The sequence below is a fragment of the Crinia signifera genome, chromosome 3 (genome assembly GCF_055691185.1).
Source record: "Crinia signifera chromosome 3, ASM5569118v1, whole genome shotgun sequence".
Taxonomy (NCBI): Eukaryota; Metazoa; Chordata; class Amphibia; order Anura; family Myobatrachidae; genus Crinia; species Crinia signifera.
The window spans coordinates 159197703-159223378 of record NC_139219.1 but is presented as its reverse complement, the minus strand read 5'-3'; the positions used below and the strand labels follow the sequence as shown (position 1 = coordinate 159223378).

The following is a 25676-nucleotide window of genomic DNA, read 5'->3' as shown; positions in this document are numbered from 1 at the left end:
CTACAAAAATAGACTTGCATAAACAAAAAAATTAAAAAGTATTAACACTGGCTGCATATCAAAAACCATCTTACAGAAAGTCAAAAGCAAGGCGATTTGTACAAGAAATGCATTCAAACACAATGGTATTAAATGGTCATCCTAACAAACTGTATAAAACAGTATTGCCAGAATGTATAAATGTATGTATTTGCATAAGGGCTAGAAAGTATACATTTCATAATAAATAGGTTTAAGCAGAGTTGTTAATATAGAGCTCTATGTACTAATGCAGTGCAGTCCTGAAAATTTTCCCATGACAATGCTGGGCATTCCCATGGAAATTAGCTGCCGGGTGCGGGCAGCTAACATCACCAGATGTCACCCTGTTCCCCTACAGGGAACACACAAAACGAAGGCGCCTGAGAGTGTCTTAGTTTTGCGTACTCATTCGAAATCATTCGCTGGTCGGCTGTGAAGTATTTTTATTCAATACATCCATTCGCAGCAGTAAGCGGAACTCTGTGGGCACGGGAGTGGGGGCAACCAGCTGTACGAGCAGCGTTAATACCACACGCAGTGCTGCGGAATTGGCAGCTCTGCATGTGGACCAGAATAAGGTCATCTATATGTACCTGTTGCCCCCTCCCTTTTTTACTTCTGTACCCTAAATCCCTGCTATTTTCTTTGAAATGTAATAATTTAATACAATTTTAGTCAAGTATTGGCTTCTGTAAGCTTCCTCTACTTCTATTCCTCAATCTCTTCAAACTTTCATTTCAGTGCTATAAGATACTGACAGAATAGTGGAGCAGATTTACAAGGCTCTGCCTAACTCATTTAATTGCTGGCAGGGAATGCCCTGGTTGCACACAGAACATACTGCATATGTTGTACTAGATTGTGCCGTCACCCCATTAACGGCTTATGTTGCATGCATTTGTATGTATGAAAAGATTAACGGCAGCAAATAAATCTCATTTCCAACAGTCGGAAACACACGGCCACGTATTGCACAGAGGGCAAATTGTGGGCACCTGATTGGATGAGTGTGACCACACTAGCAAGTTTATTTGGAATATCATGAGAGAACTGTATCAAATGTTCTATGGTTCAAAAAAAGCACCATATGCTACTGTGCCAGTGTGGACGAAAGTGCAAACTGAGCACCAGAGACATATGGGCAAGAATTATTAAGGGCAAAATTAAGAAAGCTGCTGCAAAAGTGAATGCGGAGTTTAATTCCTGTATTCCAAACCTAATGTCTACAACAACAGTGCATAGTTTGTGTATAAAAGACTATAGTCATGAGTGAGCTACAGTTGCCAAGACTGGTAAACCGGGCACATGCCAAAGAGCAGAGTGGTGTAAAGCTCAAGTTAGACAAAAATGCGGTAAAATGCTGGTTTTGGATCGCTCATGCAATTCGATAAATATGATGTGCAGCACAATTATATTTTTCAATGCGACATGCATCGTGTCAGGGGACTACATATTTGTGCATAAAATCCTTTGATTTATTCCAGAGATGCAGTCAAAATCGAAGGATGGTATGCCATATCGCACTAGTAGTGAATGAGCTACATTAGCTTTGATACATATCTCCATAATCTCTGCACTTAGCACCTGGTATTTCCTTCAAACTTAAGTGTACGGTATACATGCAGGCCAACTCACCACAGAAAACTCTAGGTTCTTCTCCACCCACTCCTTAGCATCCTTGAACTCATCCTTCATATCCATGATAAACAATGTGTCAAGAGAATCTACAATTGTTGCGCCTTGGATGTTACCTGAAATCAATTGTAAAAAAAAAAGTTACTTCATCATGCAAAACAAACAGGAAACCATTATTACTCATTCACCATTTAAAGTGATAGTTGTATATGTGTGTATATAGAGATATATAGATATAGATAGAGAAAGAGAGAAAGATGTAGAGCTGCGCTTAAATGTGTTTCACCATTAACAAATACAGGTTTAAAAATTAGAATATATTTATTCCAGACAGTAAAAAAAATATAAAATACATTTTCATATATATTCAGTGTCAGGGTAGAATAGCGTGTCCGCAGTCAGGGTAGTCTACCCTGACTGCGGACACGCTATTCTACCCTGACACTGAATATACCGCAGAACCGGAAAAGACACCAGCTGGAGAGGTGTTTAATTATATTTACCATTTCTGACCATATTAATATACGTGATCGAAGCCGTATTGTGATATATGAATACCAGCCTCATCTTCAAACTATACACCCTAGAGTGTTTTCTCACACCTTATATATACTTGTGAAAGCTGTCAAACCGACTGATCTCGGTGTATTACCCCTGAATAAGTCCCTAAGGGATGAAACGCGTAGGGTTTTTCTAGACCCACACACACCTAAGGTCAAATCAGGAATCTATACACCTATGTGAAAGGATCTACTGGAAAGCTTCTGTATATTGTTCAGAATAAATGTATTTTATATTTTTTTTTACTGTCTGGAATAAATATATTCTAAATTTTAAACATGAATCTGTTGTTGGTGAAAACACATTTAAGCGCACCTCTACATCTTTCTCTCTATCTTTTTCATTGGACCTCTATTAACAGCGAGGCCCTAGAGTAGTGCTGCTATCCAAAAAGCGCAGGACAAGGTCACAACCCCCCCTTCCCATTGAGATATATATATCCGCATACACCTACAGAAGTCTATGTATAAGTCTATGTATAAGTAATATACCTGCATTTTTTTTGACGTATGGTGAGTGCCCAGTGTATATATATTATCCACACACACACAAGCTATTTTGGTATAGTCATCATCCCAGAATTGAATTATTTAAAATAAAACTTGTGTATCTTAGTAACAATACACGAGCCAAACTCTCTATTAAATGATTTTTCAACAGAGGGTGCCTGTACCTTGAAGAGAATAAAGTAGTATTTATAGGACATTTACTAATAAATCAATTACACAGTGCCCAGATGTACTGATTAGTATTAACCTTCATTTTCTTTTATAGCAAAATGTGCACTTAACCTTGGCCACAGAGAAGAACCCAAAGTTTCACTACATTATAGTTCTTCCCAAGAGAGGTTTAAAATAAGCCTAGTGAATGTATATTGCATGAAGTGATTCACACACTGAACTGCTCCTTAACCATACATGAGGAAGTAAGATCGCTTAAAAAACACACTGCTATACAAAAAGGGCTACAATAAAAAAATAAACAAATTGTGACTTGGGTGTTATTATTCCCATGCAGTGTTTTATTAGGGATAATTTGCAAATCCTAGGATACTGTAGCTGTAATAAATTGTAAAAGAAGCATGACAATCAAAAACTATGTAACACTTCTGCTAAAATTGCCATGGCAAGTACAATTTACATTAATATTTATGACTGCCAAATCTCATTTTATATAGAAGGAAAAAAAAGTTATCCCTTATGTCGAACACTATTTTCCTTCGCAGAAGTAATTACCATTGTATATATTTCTACTTAAGAAGCTGTCATGCAGCTCAAGTAACCCACAAACAATGTTTACTCTTTTTAAAAAGGTGTATACAAATGAATTGTTTATATATATTCAGGTAATACAATATAATATAAAACACCCAGAGTTTTCAATAACCAACACATTGTACATTAACCTACGTATTATGGGACGGATTCAATTAAGAGGGAGGTCACATTGTAGCTTCCGCACATATTAACTGCAATTACAAAACAAATTATTGCTATGTGGAGTTTATGGAGTGAACCCTTTTATATTGAAACAGGATGATTATGTTGCGTAATATAAGATATAAATATCACTCAGATTGATCACACACATATATATGTATACTTCAAAATGTAAAGAAAAAGACAATAAAAGCAACACCAATAAATGGAAGGGATATTTCCTACCAGTAAATGTATTCTTTCAGGGCAGATTGGGATGGAAATTTAGGTCAGGAAATTTCTGGGTGGAGTCCTCATGGGGGGGGGGGGGGGGGGGGGGGGGGAGATTTGAGCCTCTTTTTACAGTCTATTCGGAGGTAGTCTCAGCTTCCCTTGCATTGTGCTGAAGTTGTGTGTGACTATCAGGGATGGGGAACCTTCTGCACTCCAGTTGTTGAACTACATATCCCAGAATGCCCTGCAACAGTTTTAGCATGGCCAAATAGCCAAACTGGAGCAGGGCACCCTGGGATGTGTTGTTCAACAGCTGGAGGGCCGAAGGCTCATCATCCCTGGACTATATGCTAAATGTCACCACAAAGACCATCCCATAGTGTACATCGGTTTGCCCGAATTTTAAATGACAGTCACCCACTTTCAGTATCTATAGATGCTGCAATCATGCTTTTTGCTGATTAGACTTTAGACGTCACCATTGGTAGTACAGACAAAAAAAAAAAAACGAAACAGCCAGAATATGGAATCCGATGTGAGAGATTCAGCATATCTGTATGCACCAACTTTCATCACCACACCAAGGTCATATTATAATATTCTCAGGCTATGTTACATGTACATCTGATTAGCTAAACCCCTGCAACCTATAATAGTAATTCTTACAGTACTTTGCTGTATGTCTAAATCTATACTGGAACTCAAACACTTTTGGCACATATGCGAGGTGCAAGCCACAGAGGGGCAATGAGCCAGCCCAGCAGGGACTATCCTGTCCTCCTGGTGGCCTGATTCGCCCTTGAATCATTTCCTCTCACACCGAGTGGTACAAGAGGTTGGGAGGCAAGGTTTTCAGGTGATAGATCTACAATGTCTAGGTGGACAGTCAGCAGGTCGACACAATATGGGCTAAGGCTAATACACAAAAAAACACTTTTTTTCATGCTTTCCCAACAGTTGTGTGATTTATTAATGCATGTGGACTATGGTTGGGAAAAGTAACCCGCTAAGTGTAGCTCATCAACTTGCCTGAAGAATGGTGCGCAAAGAAGTCAACCATTGATGGTTGTTATAGACAATATTTCAAAACATAAAGGATTTGAACCAAAAAATAAATGTTCATGTCAATCTAAATACAGTAGATATCATAAACTATTCTTGCAGATGAGCAGTCATTGTATTAATTCATGAATTTATGAAATACAGGTTAAGTATCCCTTATCCAAATATCAGTTATTCCGAAAATCATAGGTTCAAGAATGCTAGGGACAACTGCACCAGCACTACTGGGGACATGATATGTAGTTGGCACTAAATATGAAAATGATTGCTTGGCATTCAAGATTACTTCCTGAGATAGTACACAAACTTTATTTCATGATTTTAAACCATCTTTCATACACCAATAAAATATATTTGTGTGAGTTTGTTCAACATAAATGCAAGATACCTCATTGAAATACAAAAATATTCCAAAATACGGAATAATCAGTTATCCAAAATGCTTCTGGTCCCAAGCATTTTGGATAAGGGATACTCAATCTGTACTAATTTAAGAGACATCTCTGGATTTCCTTTTGAAAAAGGTCTATCTGACTTCTGGAAAATAAAATTCCTCTGCCACTGAACGCAAATCTCTTCAGAGGAGTTGTTTCAAAGGCAAGTAAAATAATTGGGGTTGCTTTAATAAGCATCTAGTATGTATACGGAAACAACGTCTCCTGTCAAAAGTGAAAAAGTATTTTGAGGGATACCCCTGCACCCTATTGGAGAGTTGTTCTCCCCATTATCATCGAACAGGAGATACTGTTCAATTGTGTGTAAAACTAGACTTTTTAGGGGTAGTTTCTTCCCAGTGGCAATTCGCACTTTAAATAATTAGTGGGAGTATTGGTGGTAATGAAAGATAGTTCTGTATTCTGATGTTGTCTTTCTTTTTGTTCCTGTATATGCTGCTTTGTTTACACTTGAATTTAGTGAATTGTTCATATTTTATGTGGGCATTTGACGACTATAAAAATATATTATTCACACACTAAAAGACTAATGTATTTTATATTTGATTGTCCCAATTTCAAAACAAACTCATTGCATTCTTAATAAGAAGCCGGCAGTTTTATTTCTTTAGGGTTTTGTCTGTAACTTAATCAATTTAGCTTGGTGAAAAAACAATAAAATGGTTTTGAATTGGAGAATACAATGTGACAGTCATACAGCTGCTATAAGACAAGATGTGTGATAATAGGCGAGGTCTAGATAGATAGATTGCACCTTTATTTGCCATTACTGAAGGTCTGAAAGCAATTATTCAATGCAGTACAGAAATGTATTTACATACATACGTATTTTGTTATTTCCATTATGCTGTAACAAGTGTTAAACTGTTTCTTTAAAAAAAAAACACCAAGTCAAATACTATAATAAAAACATTTTAGTAGTGTAACTACCACAAATAACATGTTCTGATCATCTAGTAAATATAATACTATAAATGTGTCCAAATGTTTTATGTTCACCAAATTATCCCCCTGAAGTTAGATACAGCGGCTCCGACTGCTGGAATTGGCAGGCATACTGTGAAACACGAAGGCTATTTATTGTGCAATGACAGAAACATTCCATTCAGCTGAAAAAGGACTAAATCCTCCTTTGGTTTTGTTTGATGATATTGATGTAAAACATGTAATCTTCTTGGTCAAGTGATATTAGAGTAAAAACCAGAAGGACAAGTGCTAAGATCCTAGAATAAGGGCAAATATTGTTTGTTATTATTGCTTTTACATGTGGTTGCATTTTAGATGTTTTGTCTTTTTCTGCATTTTTTTGGGGGGGGGGGGGGGGGTGCTCTCTAGCATTACCACAATGTAGTCTAGGACCAATAATACTATTTCTGTTATCTTATACAACAGGTTTTTTTTCTTGCACCTTTTAATGCCCTGTTCCTAGATCTACATTTGTGATTTTCTGCCGATTTGTCAGAATATGAATGATAACTTAAACACAAACTTTTCTTTCACTCATGGTTAGAGGTTAGGTGAAGCCATTTATTGTCAAACAACTGTAGGCTGTGTCTGGGCAAGACAGCAAGGTTGCTTATCTACATCACGGCTATAGATCTATAGGAATGTTGAGTCAAACAACAGTAAAAGTACCACCAATGCATGTAAACAGTTTTAAAACAAAACATCTCTCAACGAATACTATACACAGCTTCTGGCTTGTATTACCCTTTCAAATAATTTTGAAAATTCAAAAAGCACAATTTGTTCCAACACAGCTGCAAGACTTATGCCAACAGAAGTACAGGTATATCAACGTTTGAGTTTCTTTAATTTATTGACCACCCTTTGTTTTTTCATGGGACTTCCTACAGAGGTTGCTTTTACATGGTAGAAACATATCAATTTATCTGTGACAGTTATCATTGTAGTCCTAGGTATGCGCAGAAACAAACAAATCAGTGTTCCTCACTCCCACATCAAACTACCGCCTCCAACTTCTTGCTCTGAGGGCCACCCAGGTAAGCAGTCTATGCTTTTGGCTGCAGATCGAGGATTAGTGCGACCACTGATCACAGCTTTATAGGATGAGTGACAGGTCTTGGGTTCTAGGTATTCCTGGCTGTGACTCTAGTGGACCAGTGGTAGTAACTTGGGGCTGGATAAAATGCTGTTCGAATCCGGTGGCTGAGCAAAACAATGCAATAAATATACCCTCCAAGTTCAGGCTGCATCCTGCACAGCCACTGGACTCACATTGTATTACATGCGTCTCTTGGTATTTAAAGTTGGGAGGCTTGAGGTAGTTCCTGTGATGAGCATCAAGGAGAGGAATGGCTAGAATCTATAAGACTTGTGGCCTAAATCAGACTTGATAACAGGGCATATTTGTTCTCAAAATGGGTAAAACCATATGCTCTGCAGATGGGGCAGATGTACCTTGTGCAGAAACAGTTAGGCGAGGTGTGCTCAAACTGAAATCTAAATTGCAGTGTAAAAATAAAGCAGAGTGCATTCACACTGCATAAAAACAAAGTAACTCACCCAAATCTTTCTTCACCCAAAAACGCTTTCTGCACATGGTACATTTGCCCCACATGCATTGTTCATGGTTTCACCTATTTTGAGAACAAATTTGTCCTGCGATCAGATCTGAATTAGGAGCTTAGTGAGAACTCAAGTGTTGCACACAGGTTGCTTTCCCCAGGGACTCCTGAAATGGTATTTGGACTTTGCTGCACCCGAAGTGCAGGTTGCAGCCCTCTGATTTGGGTCTCTCAGAACGGATTCGGTATGAAATCCCGACTGTCAAAATACAGACAAGGACAAAATCCTGACATAGAATGTACAGGTGAAACAGTCTACATGCCTTTCGGTCGACAGGTGCGAGGTCGACATGGGTTTTTTCACCCAATGTCGACACAGTCCACATGGACACAGTTGCAAGTGAACCGCAGCCCCTCGCTTCGGGCATGGTGCCTCGCTATGCTCGGCACACTATTTTATTCTCCCACCACGCCGTGGTGGATGGTAGGGCATGAAATACCGCCTTTCGGCACACGTCGGTTCAAAAAAAAAACAGTGAAAAAACCCATGTCAACCTCACACCTGTCGACCAAAAGGCATGTAGACTGTTTCACTTGTACATTCTATATGTCGGGATTTTGACTGCATCCCACTGGAAGAGCTTAACAAATTACAGTTGAGAAGAAAAGCAGGTTTTGACTGAGTAGGAGAGCGCATTATCTGAAGTGCAAGAGAGAAGAGGGTTGTGAAAACAGAGAAAAGAGGGCTAGGCCTTAAGAAGCTTACAATATAGAGCAGGCATGGCCAAACTGTGGCCCTGCATTAATTGTGAAACTACAAGTCCCACCATGCCTTGCCAAAGTTTTTCTATTAGGGAGTGCTAAAACTGTGGCAAGGCATGGTGGGACTTGTAGTTTCACAACAGCTGAGGGGTCATAGTTTGACCATGCCTGATATGGAGGGAGGGGGAGACAGACAGGCACAAGAAAGATGGACTCATGGAAGGAATCAAGAGGCAGAGATGGTTAAGGCATGAGGCAGGGAGAGCAGCCTTAACACAATATTATGCCGAAGGATGCACTTTGAGTAACAGGTACATTTTCAGTGTCTGTTTAAAGCTATTCAAGGTTGTGAGTAACGGGAAATGAAGAGAAGTCTAGCTGTGGAGTGAAGAACAGTGAGGAGAATGTTGCACTAGTCGAGGTTTGGAATGACCAGTGAGTGGATAGTAAGTTTAATTACACTCTGGGAGAGGTGCGGCCTGATGTAAGCAATGGAATGGGATGAAAAAGAGCTGGAGGCAGATGCCAAGATGGAAGCAAGGGAATAGGTGAAGCAGGCCAGAACAGTGATAAAGGTGGCAATGGTCTGGAGTGTGGGGAGGAGAGAATGATCCACAGTGTCAAAAGGCAGCAGAGAGGTCCAGGAGGATGAACAAAAAGAAGCGACCTCTAGATTTAGCCAAAAGCAGGGCAATTTCAGTGAAGTGGACTGGGAAAAAGCCAGATTGAAGAGGATGAAGGACAGAGTTATGAAAGAGCTGTATAAAAGCCACTCAAGAAGTTTGAAGGTAAACAGGAGAAAAGAGATGGGAAGGCAGCTAGTGGGTTAGTCAGGATCTAGGCAAGACAAGAGCATGGCGATGGAAAGATTCTGGTAGAAAGGTGATAGGCTGAAGAGTTGAGCAAGGTGAGCATAGAGAGATTGCAGAGGAGGCAAGAAAGGAAGGGGTCCAGGGGAACAGGTGGAGGGGGGAGAGAATAAAATGAGAGAGTGGATTTCCTTGTCTATGGTGGGGTTGAAGCAACATAGGATGGGAAGGCTGGAGAAGGGTGGGGGGTAGCAGGTCTTCTGAGGAGAGGCAGGTGATTTTGTGTCAAATTTGAGACAAAGTCAATGGCAGGTGAAGGAGTGTGTCGAAAGTCTGAAAGAGGTGGGGACTAGAAAACTGCAGGAATGAATTATGAAAAAAGGATTGTTTGGTGAGGGAGAGAGAAAAGCTGTAGAACAAGATTTCCTCCAGGATGTGCTTGGCAGTGTATGACCATTTTTGCAGGAACAAGTTTGGAGTGCCAGAGTTAGAGTGTAGAATAGAGGAGACTGAGCAACAAAATAGAGTGCAGAGGAGAGAGTTATAGAATGAGGCTGCCTGGTTGGGACAGGCCATGGAGGGTAGAGGAAAAAGAGTACTAAGGTAGGATTAGGATAGGGGGATTGAGAGACCTGAAAATGCATCTGGTGAGGGTGGGTCTGGTTGTAGGGAGAAAGGTTCCGTGGGAAAGGCCAAAGGAGAAAAAAATAAATAAAGGACAAGACAATGCGTGGATGCTGTGTTAGTGAGGTCAATGAGAATGTTAAAACAGAGGGGAGGAGCAGCAGATAACTGCCACAGTGAGGTGAATGGTGTAGAAGTGTTAAACAGAGTGGACCTCAAAAGGCGTAGAAAGTGATGGAGGTTTGGATGAATTAAAAGCTGTAGTTTGGGGGTGGGAGATGCCCACTCCATCACCTTGGTGGTCATCAGGCCTGAGAGTGGGTGATGGAGAAGCCCCCATAATAGGTGCCAAAAGGGGAGGTAGAGTCAGAAAATGAGAGCCACGTTTCAGTGATAGGAAGGTGGTAAAGAGTATGAGATGATGGATGTTTTTGATAATGGGCAGCTTGATCTGGCATTCCATAGTGCACAAGAGAATGGGAGGGATGACGCAGCTCAGGTTGACTGGATTGTGAATGCTGGTCTGGAAGGGGAGAGGAGTTATGAGCATGCACAGTGGATTGTCTGGGACAGGGATGAGAAGCCATAGTACAGTAGAGCTGTACAGTAGTGCTGTTTAGAGAGGGGGGGGGGGGAATAAAAAAAATGGAGTAGGGGGGAAAAAAACCTAAGAAACAATGTGAAAAGCTGTAGAAGTAAAAGCAAAGGTAGTGCAGACAAGACTTTTGGGGAATCAAGGTAAACTGAAATGGTTACATAATGTACATAGTGATATTTTCGAAGAAGAGAAGCAATGGCATTAAGTCTTTGAGACATCCAGGCAGAGAGTTAAGTAAGGGATGAACAGGCATCAGTAGAACTTGAAATCTGGATCCGAGGGACGCAGCTCTAAGTAGAGAGGTTGTCCAAGGCATCTGCATGGTCTAAGCTTCTTTTATTTTCCTTGGCCAGCAGTGATTAGAAGACCATGTCAGCTCACGGCTATGGAGGCTGTGGTTGGAGAATCAGAGGTCAGCTGATCGCAAGTGTCCAGAGTCCAGAAGACCGTGGGGATCACACAGGACAGAATCTGATCCTGTGACAGCCAGTCTGAACACCTGACCTCCACATATGTATAAACTGCTGTACTGGATGCAAATTTCTAAACAATGAGTTTTTCTTTAACCATACCTTCTACTGAGGACCATAATATATTTTTTCCATCGTCTGATAAGAGTGATACACAGTGCATCCTAAATACAATAGCCAATTTACAAGTACTGATACCTCACATTTAATTTGTTGCAATTACTAAAAAAAAAGCCATTTATTTATTGTGTACTGTTTGGTTAAGAAGCAAGTTTGTTTTTTAAGGAGTGTGTGTGCACAGTGTAATTTCTAAAATATGAAATCTTAAGAAATTCCAGTTTTATAATATTTTTATTACATAGAAGCATCAGATAAACTGGTTATATTTAGAACAAGGAGTTGACCTTCCTAAAGCGTTAATATCATGGGAGTTTATCAGCAGTATAAAATAGTTAAAAAATGTAAATCATCCAAAATCCTGTGGATTCTTGGCATGTAATAGGGTGCTAGGCAAGAACTTTTGAAAACAAATGTCAGGTTTATTGAAGTTCAAAGACAAACAGGCAAACCATAAGGCAGCAGACTGAAATACTGTGTACTGTCATAGGTCAGGAATTATTGTGATAAATGAATTTCAAGAGTAAAGAACTGGCAGAACTAAACCAAGCTGTTCTCTCTTCACCGAGACTAACTGCACAACCCAATTTAAACAAAAAAAAAAAAAAAAAAACACACATTTTACAGACATTATTTTAGAGCAATGTTCTTTATTTGTTTTCATTTCTTTTATTTATTTTTGTGTAAAAATGACTTACATTGTCTATGGTAAATGTTACTGTATGTAAGAGATTTATTTTATTCACACAATAGTTTAATGGTCTTAAAATTAAACCAATCATTCTACATAGCGAACAAACCAGACATAATACAGCACAGTGTCAGATAGATCTTACAGTAAGTTTTTGGTTTTCACCCAAATTGTTTGCATCCTCCTTTTTCTAATACAAACTGTTACACTGAAAGCTTGACATATATTACATCTTCTCATTTGTCTACTTTGACTAAGCTCAAATGCGCCCACATAGATCTATCCTCCTAGCCCTCCTAGTCTTGCCATGCCGTGAATTAACTCAGGGTTCTATACAGAGGCAAGTTTTTTCTTTTGCTAGCTGCTCAAGTTTCTTTTAATGTACTCCATCACATTTTTGACAGTGTTGCTTAGAGCATTTGTTCCACATTATTACTCCGCACTGATTTCCTCGCCTACGGTAATAACATTTGTTTATTGTAAAGCATCCATTGCAGGCAGGATTCCTACAGCTGCAGGACACAAGTAAGAGCCCTGTTTAAATTACTATTACACAAGCAAATATGGCTGCACAGTTACAAATTTGAGGCTGAGCAGCACATACCTAGACAAGCAATGGATAATGGTACTCTGCAAAAGGCATTGCCATTTGCCAGGATAGAAGAAAACCCATTAGTTTCCCTTTTTTTATTGCAAAAAAAAAAATCTGTCACAAAACATAAAATATTTCTATTGAGCTATAACCAACATCTTTTTTACTTTTAGTTTCATTAGAATATACTAAGTAAAAGCACATAAGAGCAAGACCCATGCACATCTTCCTAATCCAAGAGTCAGCAGCTCTCCCCTTATGTGGCTTAGATGTGTGCCAATTCGGTTGGAAATAAAAAATGGAGTAGGAACAAAGTACAAGATGCAATAAAATAACCCTTTCCTGTTGTGTCTGTAAACTAAAGCTGTGTATACACTAGGGAAATGCCCGAGATCCCAATTGAGCCACCCGGTATCTTTCCGGGTTGCATGCGATATATAGATCACAGTCAAGCTTGGAAGCAATTCAACAGATTGCTTTTGCAGCTGATGTGACTCGCAGGCTACTGTGATGTGCATGGTACCGCACATTGCATAGGAACTGCTGTCAATCACATGCAATTTGGGCACTTTGGGCCTGGGTTCTGACTCCTTGCGGCGCTAGCCAGCGGGTCCTGCGAATGGGAACTGAGTGAATAGTGCTATTGCCGGGGCGGTGGTGCAGGAAGCGATGCTGAACTTTAAAACACTGGCCGTACCCTGATTGGATGAATCGCAACCAATCAGCTTCCGGCCAGTGTTTTCAAATTCAGCATCGCTTTCGTGCCGCTGCCCGGCAAATAGCGCTACTCACTCAGTTCCCATCTGCCGGGCCCGCTGACCAGTGCCGCAGAGGGACCCCGCCAGCTCCCCATGCGATTTATTGCATGTATAATTTGCCAAATCGTAAGCAGCCTCCCAGGGAGCTGCCAGGCAAACTGTTTGGACTTGTCCTAAGGACAAGTTGGACCCAGTGCACAGGGACTTTACTTCGTATGCCTTATTTAGTCTTATGGTATACAATGTGATGGGCGCCCTGCTAGGAAACAAGTACCAAACATTGTTTTTCTATAAAAGGGATACCTCTGGTTTGTAATTATATTAATTGTGTATTTGATTTTTGCATTTACTTTTCACTATAATATTTACATTTCATGAAACATTTATACATTTTAGAAGTTTAATCCAATTGCATACAGAGAATGAGAGTTTCCGCATCAATGGTGTAAAAATGCTGGAAACATCCCATACAATATTATTTAAAAGAAGATGTAACATTCACCACACAAACATTTGTACCCAAAATGTGTGTTAGAAGCATAAAAATTGCTGGTCAAAGGAAAAAACAAAAAAATGTATTTATATGTTCAATGTATTTTTAATATAACCAACCCTACCACTAGAGGGCAAATGAAGAGAATCCATCATAAAGGATTGGGAAAAATGTAGTACAGTTTAGTTTGATATAGAAAGTGTGCGGTATATAAATCTTTACATTTGCCATTTTTAACCATCAATATAGAAGTAACGAAAGGGCAATAGAGAAACAGTGTTTGATAGATATTTAACTGCACTAAGCAGATTAAAGAATACTAAAAAGACATATTGGTATCTGGATGGCAGGTCAACAACGTCTAGGTCAACCTTTAATAAATTAACATGATCATAAGGTTAAAGCAAGCCAAAAGGTCAACATGGCTATGGTCGACATGAGTTGTGGCATTTTTTTTTTCTTCAAATTGATGGACTACTATATCTTACCATCCACGTTGACTCGGATGAAGTGGCGAGTAAAGATAGCCATGCGAGGACACTACACCTGGGGTGGGCAAACCGGTCCTCAAGATCTACCAACGCTCCATGCTTTCCAAATCACCTAGCTGCTGCACAGCTGTAGTCATTACTAACTGTCACATTTTCAAACATGCTGCATTCAATTCCTGCTATAGATCCACAGGTTGCCTGAAAACATGAACTGTTGGTGGATCTGGAGGACAGGTTTGGCCACCCCTGCTCTACACTAATCAGGGGTCCACCTGCTCAAGTGTCGACATTGACACCAAAAAATATGAAAACCCACATTGACCTTTTCATGTGTCTACCTTTTGTTGCTGAAAAACTTGTGTGTGTAGACCTTTTGGTGTTGACTTAGACCAGGGGTGGCCAACATAGTCTTTAAAATCTAACAACTGTTCACGTTTTCCAAAGCCCGTACCTGGTGCCCCGCTGTAGTCATAACAGTCACATTTGCAAACATGCTGCATTTGTTCCTACTATAGATCGATATGTTGCCTGAAAAACATTAACTGTTGGTAGATCTTGAGAATAGAATTAGCCCCCCCTGCCTTAGACATTATCAACCTAATATACCAACACCTACTCTAATCTGTTTCTAGAAGCATTACTTAAAGGGACATAAGCAAACTGAACATGTTTGAAAGCTTTAGAAGTAGAAACATTAAAAAAGGTGCATGCACACTGGGCAGCATGTATGCACAGCGATGATGTGGAAAATTGCTGATCTGAAAACCTCAGTGCATACACACTGAGCAATTTCTGCACATCAAGCAATTTTCGCAGGGGTAGACAGCTTTTCATAGCAGGCGCTATGGAAAGCCATCCACCCTGTTACACATCCGATGATAGGCGGTGGACAGTGATGATGCGGGAGCGCATATCAGTGCTCATTGGCCAGCCATACACCATAATGCAAAGAAGTTTTTCAACCAAAGTTGATTTAGGAGCGCTTGGCACCGGCTGCCTCCTCAATAACTAAGCAGCTGCTGAAAAGGGGGTAGTCAGCTCCCTTATAAAAACACAGAAAAAACAAGAATAGCAGCGCTGTACAATAATAACTATTTGAATAGCAAGTGAATTCAATTTGTTGAAAAAATAACAATTTATTGGCACATATAAAAATTAATGGTCCGGATATTAATGATCCGGGTATGGGTAAAAAGCATATATAAAAAACAATTGATAAAAGTTAGGTGTGGTGGATTACCAACAATAGAACCTGCTCTGGATTCGGTATGAGTCCTTTGGATAAAGGTCCTTGGTGAACCAATGGGAGTTCCTTAATAGTCGAAGCCGCTGGAGGTTTGGAAGCCTTTTTGGATTAGGATGAAGATTATCCACGCTTGAAGTTACCTCAACGATGTATGCGGTGAAGGATGTCCCAATTGCAAATAGGTTCTTTCCAGGATTGTGAACTCAGGTCCAGAGAAGTAAGCAGGTAGCGAAGTCCAGTGTATGGATAAAGAAAGTAAATTCCACTCAGCACCACAGCACCTACGCGTTTCGCTGACCTCTGTCAGCTTTATCAAGGTCACCTTGGTTCTATTGTTGGTAATCCACCACACCTAACTTTTATCAATTGTTTTTTTATATATGCTTTTTACCCATACCCGGATCATTAATATCCGGACCATTAATTTTTATATGTGCCAATAAATTGTTATTTTTTTAACAAATTGAATTCACTTGCTATTCAAATAGTTATTATTGTACAGCGCTGCTATTCTTGTTTTTTCTATACACCTTAATGCATCCTACACCTGACCTTATCAAGGAATATTAATAAACACCGACAATTGGGATTCCAATAGTCATTAGCCCGACGTCAGAATCCCGACTGAGGGACTCAGACAGCGAGGTGAGTGCAATGAAGCCCCTTGCCACCTATTTTATTCTCCCTCTATGGAGGTCATGGACCCCCATGAGGGAAAATAGCTGCTGCCCATCTGTCGGGCTTTTAGCAGTCCAAATTCAGAGGTCGGTGTAATGACAACTTTATAACTTCCAAATAAAGATGTACAGTAGCAAATGGAGAAACTTCATGCTTGATATAAATTGAATAATCAGAAGTGTAAGGTCTTAAACTTGAATGTACATATTACACCTAAAGTGATATTACAAACTGAAAGTTTAGAAGCTATAGAAACAGCTATTGGGGCTAACTCAGAGTTGGGAACACAAAAAATAAGTGTACCTTTTCAAAACCATGCTGCACTGCAGGTGGGGCATACTTAAACAGTGCAGAGATTTAAGCTGGCAATACAGGACTTCCGTTAAAACAAGAGAGCTAGTGTAAATATCCACAGGACAGATCACTGTCTGACCATCGGAGGAAAGATCTCATATGAAATGTTAAATTGCCATTTAGTATCTGCAGATGGCATTTCTCTATGGATTAATATAAAACTCAAAAATAATATGGATGGGATGTACTAAGCATCGCATTCACAACGCAGTACAGTGCAACACTTATTTGCATAAATAATGCAGGTGTGTACCAAAACCTGTGCAAAGGAAAGCACTCCCAATGAGACAGAAGGACTTCCATATTTAGGAACCAGAAGTTACTCTGCACATGTGCAGAGCTGTGGGTGGTGATGGGAGGAATCAGATTGGATCCCTCTTAGGGGGGAAAATAGCAAAAAGAAGCCCATGGGCTTCTATGTAATGCCAACAAGTTATTCAATAGGACCAAGACTGGAATGCATCACATTCTGGAGCTTAGAACAATAAATGTAAATATTAAGGTTTAGTAAATGTCACCCTGTGTATAGTGGCAAAGGTATGCTTATTATATAAGTGACAAGTTACTAGGGTGGCTTAGCTAGCAAGCTGTGGGTGCTGGTGTAATTTTTTTTTACCATCTACATGGTTGTGCAGCTGCAGCGTTGGCATGTCAGTCACTACTCTAGAAGGGTAAGGCAAACTGCTAACATAGGGGATTTGTTTGGATGTGTACTGGAAAACAAAAAGCCATTTACAGCTATTAAACATAAAGAACACCACATTTTATAACCAAGTTAAAAAAATATAAATGATGACCCATTAATGGTATGCAATTCATATACAGTGGCAGCAATAGGGACAAAGAGCAAGGTGAAAAGATCAAGTATACTACTTTATTTTGATTACAAATGACAAAGATGATTTTTATATTGCACACATACTCCTACAATGCAAACAGAAAACTGGGATCATTTAACATTCACAACTAATTAGATCACTTTATGGTGTGGTAGTATAATTTCAATGGAAAATACAGCACGCAATGAAAACCACTCATTAACAGGCATGAAAAAGGGTCAACTGCATGGCACGCAAAGTTAACCTGCGTTAAGCATTTCGCAGCTAATTAAAATCAGACAGAAACGGTTTCACATTTTATAGAATAACTTACTCAAACTCAAAAGAACATACAGAATGGATCAACGTTGTTACATACAGATTTGTAACAATGTTGATCCATTACAAGACATTAGTTGGAAATCATAACATAGTATTCAAATCATAACAGTGTATCAAACTATATCAGCAAGACTAATGCTAGGTACACACTGGCTGATATATCAAAGGAACATCTGCCAGTGTGTACCAATATGTAAACAAATTGCCTCGGCTTTGCAACGCAGCTGGTGCCCGATAGATCAGTGCTTCTTGCTGTTTGTTTGGGTGATACACCTGTACACGCGCACAGTAGCAGTCAGGGAATGACAGGTCAACTGAGCGGCCATATGTAAGTGCACCCAAACAGTTATGAGGCGAACCAGAAGGATCGGACTGTGTATGGAGAACATATGTTCAGATTATTTGATCTGTGGAAAGATCTGCCCATGTGTACCCAGCAAAAGGCTGGGATTCAATTAGCCACAGTTTATTGACACTGGATAACTTATGCCACAATGAGCACCGAATCCAGTAGGTTCCAGAATTTTTTCACCTGCCTCCCCAATAACCAGTAGGTTAATGGGTGCCACGACCCTGTTAACACACAAATCCAAACTATACATTCTGCATATTATCGCCTGTTGACCTGTTAATGCTTATTAAAACACTACTTTAAATGGTGGAAAAAAGGAATATAATTGAATAGCTCTGTAGTTAAAGCCTGAAAATACCTCTTTCACCCATGGTACTTTAATACCAGCCTAAGTATTGAATTCATACCTCAAGCTACACTTTCCTTTGTGCATTTTAATACGCTGTATCTTTCCTAAACCCATGCAGCTCCTCTCATCTACCTGTTCTGCATTCTGCTGTGGTGTTTCTAGCACAGGATGGTCTATATTTCAGCACTGATATGCTAGAAACACCACAGCAGAGAAAACTCCACAGGCAGGGAAAAGGAACTGCATGGGTTTCGAAAGATGCAGGGTGCTAGAACCAACACTACTTTTTTTTACCATGTTCTTTGATTTACAAAATCATACTTGACTATCTGTAACTTAGGGTTTAACATGTCTATTCAAAAAAGACATCTAGTGTAAGATCTAGTTGTACTGCTAGGTCACAACCACCTATAAAAAAATAAGTGTACACAGCCCTCACAATTATACTAGAAACTAGAGTACATGTGTAAACACCCATGGGCACCCTCTGGGATTTCATCAGCACCTGCAGTATTTCCATTTCATTGCCAGGTGATATTTGTTTTGTGTAATCAACACAAATTTGCCAACGTTCAGCAGTAACGTTGGTACAATGACTGCCAGCATCTGCAGTAAGCAGAGTACTAACCCACAAGGTCCTAAGTCAGGGGTTCCCAATCTTTTTTAATCACGGCACCCTAAAGTATAAGAATTTTTTTTGCGGCACCCCTAGGCCAAAATTATTTTAATTAGATTGGTTTATATGCGATTCTTAGGGTCAGTTATAGGGAAAAGGGCAGGAATTGCTTCTGTTTGTACACATTTTATGATTGGCAGCCACCAGCACTGGTTTTGCTTATAAATAATTAACCATTAATAATTTGAGTTGGTCCTGGACTACCAACCCAGGGCACCCCTGCATGTGTCCCGAGGCACCCCAGGGAGCCACGGCGCACAGTTTGGGAACCCCTGTCCTAAGTGCTTGTTTTAGGGGCAAGGTGCATAACGGTCAGATAGCTTCCTAAACATGTGTGTGATCCTGACTATGCTGCTGCTCCCCCCCCCCCCCCCTACCAGCTAGGAGTGAAAGAGTCCAATGCTCTCTCTGTGGTCTGTTCATGATCCATAAAAATGTTGGATTTCTATTTATTTCTTGGGGGGGTGGGGTGGGGTGGGGGGGGGGCTTATTGTCTGCAATAAGACATTTTGAACTACTCCAAGTCACTGATCAATGTACTTCTGACATTTTCTAGCTATTATGTTTATGGCCTTCACCTCCTTGTACTCTATGAAGTACAGGGCTATCCTTCCTGCCTTGGATGGATCCTACAAAACTCTTGGTCACTTTGATCACTAAACTTTCATATCTACAATAAACTTTACTAGCACTCCAATGCTCCATTACACAACTGAGGTTTGACATTGATATTAAAAATGGAAAGCCATGTAGCATGCCCAGTGTACCCTCTGTTTAAAATATTCTGTATTGTCTGCCAAACTAGCAACTATTATTCATAAGCTTGCAGGACTGGTCCAAACATCTTTTTTTTATTTGTAAGCTGCAAGCAGCCTGGATGGATAGGATATAAGAAGCGAATACCCCATCACACAGTATTTTGCAGATTTTAAACCGTTTCAAAACGGTTATAGCTGCAGTGTGAAAGCGCCAGTTTTAAATGACCAGTTCAAAAAACCCAGTAATTCAAAATGGTTATAAAGAAGGATCTTATACGGTTCAAACCCTTTATTTTTGCAGTGTGAATGGTTCTGAACCGGTATTTAGTACCCAACACTGGTGTGTCATCCCCTCCCCCCGATACCTGGGCAGTGCGATCAAACACCCCCCCCCCCCCCCCCCTTGACCAATGTTGGCCTGTCCCTCCCCTGGTAACTGGGCAGCGCAGTCCAATCCCCCCCCCCCCTTCCTGGACCAAAGCAGGCCCCCCCCCCCCTCCCCTTCCCTGGTACATGGACAGCCGGCACGGTATTCCAGGCAGGGGGTGTCCATGCATCGCTATGGAGGCAGCGGGGTCCCTACGGTGAATGGGACGTGAGCAACGTGATCCCCACGGCGGATGAGAACTAGTTCCCATCTGACACAGGGGACCCCACCACTCACTACCCATTCGCTGAAGGGACCCCACGCTATGTGGCACTGGGGAGACTGAAGTGTGCCCCCCCTGCAGCTCATCGCTGACTCAAGGGGATTTACTGGGAGCCTGCTGCAGGCACGGTCAGTGTAGGATCCCATATCTCCCTGCCAGCAGCTGGCTCAGGACACCAGGCAGGAGAGGGGCGCACAGGATCTGCTGCTGCACTTCCCCAGGGATTACACCCGGACCCTTGCCCTGATTTGCGGGAGTGTATGGCTTTCTATGGGTGAAACGGGTTGAAACTGAAAGGTACATAAATGGTACTAAAATTGTTATATAACATTTAGAACTAGCAATGTGAATGGTGTTTAACAGTCTCAAACCCGTTTTGAGAAACATATACAATACCGTGTCTAAAGAAGGTTTGCAATATGAAAGCAGTATAAGAAACCAGCATTAAACCAGGTTTAGTTGAATCAAAATTAAGAAAAACTACCTTCATTGTAGCAGTTTCTTTCACACACAAAAAAAACCCAAAACTATAAAGCCAGGTACACCCTAGAAAAAAATTGTTCTGTGTGTACAATAATGTGATAGCGATGCTCACTTCCGTGGGTCACTAGACACAGCCTGCCATCTGTTCATGCAACTCAGTGTGAGGATACTCATAGCAATCAATGTGGCCACTGACTATATATTTTGCAAGTTTGCTCAGTGTGTATGCACTTCATTGTTCATAAACATCTAATCGCTTGCATGTCGCCTAGTGTAAATCTAGAACAAATGTTTCATCCTGTCCACAATCTACTTTAAAAATGCATTGTGGCTTGCCAAGCACAAGCTATGAAACAATCATCTGGAACAATAAATGGCATTCCCTTTATTTAGGACATCGTGATTTGAGCACACACAAACACACACACACACACCTTATGAGAATGCAGAAGGAAAACAAACATGTACTGGTATTGATCACATCCACTCAACACACTTATACCTCAACCCCTCACACCACCATCAGCCAGTAGGGGGCACAGTTATTGTCAAGAGCTCATAAAGAATAAAGCTTTCAGATCTGGTGATATGATCGCTTTTAGAGCTGCCCGTTTAAGACTATAAAAAAAAAAACCACTTTCTCAGTATAATGATGATAAAGTTTGTGGAAAGGCATTCAATATACCCATTGATCAGGTTTAGCCACTAGCAGAAGGTAAACCTGACCAAAGTAATAGGCATAACGTGAAAAGCACCATTAATTTATTTATTTATTTACAGTTTCTTATATAGCGCAGTATATTCTGTTGCACTTTACAAAAGGAGACAGTGATACAACAAACAGGGTATTTACAGACAGTCAAAAGGTAGGAGGGCCCTGCTCGCAAGCTTACAATCTATAGAAGTCTATAGAAGCCATGAAGTAAAGCACAAGGATGCACAATCCCTGTGTCCCCTCCTCCTCACCAACAGCAGCAGACTTGGCAGTACCTGCCTGACAGTCAACAACTTCCTGGATACTTCTATAGATTGCAAGCTTGCGCGCAGGGCGCTCCTACCTTTTTGACTGTCTGTAAATACCCAGTTGTATCACGGTTTCCAATTGTAAAGCACAACAGAATTTGCTGTACTATAAGAAACGGTTAAAAAATAAATTAATACAGTTGTGTGACTGCAAGAGTCACACAGCAGTATCAACCCTGCAGGAGAAGAGGGTAAGATCTGTAGCCTTTACTCCGGTGTCAGCCTAAACAGCTAGCCATGCCTGAGGCTGAAGACACAGACCCAAGTCACAACATTTTTTTTTATAAATAAGAACACAATTAACTTCGCTAATTAAACAAGACACAATAAATCCCACAACACTCCGCCTGTGACAACAAGCAAGCATTTTGAATCATGCAATGCTATTCTAAAAATAAACACATTTCATAACAATGGGAGAGGCCTTCATTCAGATACTAAAAATAAGTTCCCAAATGTCACAAGGATATAGGTGGATCTAGCTCAACTTATTACTCCTACAAACTAAAGAGCATTTCAGTTGGTCTAAACATGACAGAACCATTTTAAGCCACACACACACACACACACTTCTCCTATCAAGTAGCTCCCAACATGTGCCATTTTGATTATTTCTAAAAATAGGAACCATCGACCCAGCAAATTCACATTACTGATCACTTTTATGTTGAAATGAGTGAATTATGGATTTCCATCATCTCACCATATTGCACTTCCTTGATTATGAGATCTATCTATAGATGGATATCCATATATCTAAGTATATAGGGTACTTGTTTCCTAGCACGGCCACAATCGCGGGCATCGTGTACCTTAAAGTTAAGGTACACGATGCCCGCGATGGACCAGATTTCCTTCGAAATCCGGTCCATTTTGCCGGCAAAGGCGAAATCGCAGGCATCGCGTCGGTCGCAACCATTATCATTGCCCCCGACGCCCGCGATTTTTCCATAGGCTTCAATGTTAAAATAATTTTTTACATTGAACTCGGGAGCATCGCGTCGGTCTTGTGCCATTATAATGGCACAAAATGAGATGGACTTGATTTAGTCCATATCACATAGGAAACAATGAGAAATGGGCCAATATGACCCATTTCACATTATATATGGCCCCGTCGTCACCCCACGATTGACGCGAACCCGAAGCGTGACGAGCCCGCGAGGGGCGACGGTGCGCGTCCTCCGACCTTTTCATTCCCCTACTATCCACGTCGGCGTGGAGTTGAGAATATAAAGTGTGGCGAGCGCAGCGAGCCCGAATCGTGGTGAGCGCAGCGAGCCCTGCGAGGGGACGCGTATACCTGTGAAGTTATACGCGTACGCTCGGCACGCTTCGGGCTCGGTGGCTCGCTGCACTCGCCACACTTTATGTGGAAATCGGTGTGGCCGTGCTAGGAAACAAGTACCGTATATAGTGTACATTTGATAAACAGGGTTATTCCTTGAAACGGTGACTCAAGGGTTACACAATGTAGTAAAAGTACATGGCGTATAAACAATTCTGCATTAGGTTACAGGACACCTAAACAGTCACCAGGGTGGCATAAAAACAGGGTTAGGTGATGTTCCACAAGGATTGTCGAGTACACAATGGTTTAACAGAATTAAAGCACATGATGGAAGAGGGTCCTGCTTATAAGGGAAGGAGGGACAGACAGGGGTGACATGGATGGGGTACAAGTGAGAATATAGCAGTGACGAGAAATGTCTTGGTTTGATGAAGGGCATCTTAGCCTATTTAAAAGGATTGTAGAGAGGTGGAAAATAGTATAGGGAGAGGTAGAGAATTCCATGGGAGCACCATGGCTAAAATTTTTAGAATCAGAATTGGAAGTAAATAAACATTTGCAGAAGAATTGGTATGTATTGGTGGAGCGAAGAGGGCAGGAGCAGTGTTCCCTCTAAGCTGTGCGCGCGCACACAACTCGACGAGCGTGCGCACAGACAGAGCGCACAAAGCAGCAGTGGTCCCTTTTTGCAGTTGTGGACTCAATTATTGTGTGTTTCAACCAATAACTACATTGTGTGCAGTGTTTTGAATGTTTACATGTTTAATATCATTTTGAAGTAAAGTTAACACAAATGCAAATCTCCTTCCAAAGTTGCACAGCCAAAATCTTTTGCCACACACAGCCTTCGTAAAATCAGAGGGAACATTGGGTGGGAGTAGATCAAATAGGCTCAAAAGGGAAAATGGGAGCCAGTGAAGTACTCGTAGGGGAGGTGACAAGGATGTAGTACGTTTGGAGAGGTAGATGAGCCAGGAATCAGCATTGAGGATAGATTAGAGGGGAGAGAGGCGTTTGCCTGGGAGGCCAGATCAGAGGATATTATAGTAGTTCAAAATGCAAATGAAAAGTGAGTGGATGAGTGACTTTGTAGCAGCCATGGTAAGAAACTGCAGTTTAGATTTCAGTTTGAACAGACCCTACATAAATATAAATCTCTGCACAGGTTACATTTGCCTCACCTGCACTGCACATGGTTTTGCGCATTTTGAAAACAAATTTGCCCAGCGGTCAAGTCTGAATTAGGTCCAATATCCCTTTAGTCTAGGAAATACATGAGTTTCCGCAGGTTCAGTTCAATGGCTGGCTAAATTTAAGTCTACATGTCGCAGAAACCTGTGGAAATCCTAGGCGTCTCAGATTAAAAGGTATAATATATTAGTAAAAAATAAAATAAGTTTTATACACACACACACACACACACACACACACCTGGCACATGTATATACACTTACATCTAAAACTTTACATTCTGCAAAAGAAATGTCCAAATGGTGTAAATTGCCAAAGATTTCCATATGGACTGTGTTCATGTGGCACTGGCCCTAGTGAAGTACATATTTAGATTATACCAAAATTATCATAGTCCATAAAGTAATGTAAATGTAGTGGACGATACTTACCAAATAAATTACTTGAATGCCCTTGCTTTTGTACAGGTTTCAGCTCGTTTAATCCCCATGCATATCGTTTATAATTATCCCAGGCAAATTTCATCATCTGCAGGGGAGAGGGAAATAGGGTCAAAATATATTAAACACAATTGTAAAGTTAGTAACTGTGGCTGTATACCGTTCTCAATTAACTGAAACATAACATACAAGTAACTGATATCATGAAGTAACTATGGTATCATAATCTGCAAAAGATGTTGTCCCACAATTCCATTGAAGTCAGTATATACTGTCATATGGCAAATAAATCACCGCAGAGGGGGTGTTACTTTATATTTGTGGCCTGGAAGAGAATGTGTTTCATCAATATCAGCCACACCAAAATTGAATTTCAAACAATCAGATAAATCCAATGTCATCCCTTTTATACCCGGGGTGTATACTTATAATCCTGCCAAATGACAGTTTAATATGATCCTGAACTCCAGTTGCAAAATACACGGTTAATGTCTTGTTATAAGGGTGGGAGTAGTCTCTGCGATATACTTGTTGAAAATGCTATAACAGACACCACAGATCGTACCACCTATTTCTTTACACAACCAGACAATGGGTGTTTTAGATGTGAATGTACCACATGCCAATTCTTAATTGCAGGAGATACTTTTCAGCATCTGTGTAGAGGAATAACTTTACATATTAAACACGGAATTGCATGTAAATC

The 25676-nt window shown here is 40.5% G+C and overlaps 1 protein-coding gene across 1 annotated transcript in view; it reads right to left on the bottom strand.

Annotated features, from left to right (window-relative positions):
* Positions 1 to 25676, bottom strand: part of MAN1A1 (mannosidase alpha class 1A member 1) — a 238586-nt gene that overhangs the window by 145299 nt on the left and 67611 nt on the right. Inside the window, exons 2-3 of the mRNA XM_083176799.1 lie at positions 24962 to 25058; positions 1657 to 1772 (exon numbers count right to left, since the gene is read on the bottom strand). Of these exons, the coding sequence (XP_083032925.1) occupies positions 1657 to 1772; positions 24962 to 25058 (213 nt within the window). The remainder of the gene's footprint in view (positions 1 to 1656; positions 1773 to 24961; positions 25059 to 25676) is intronic.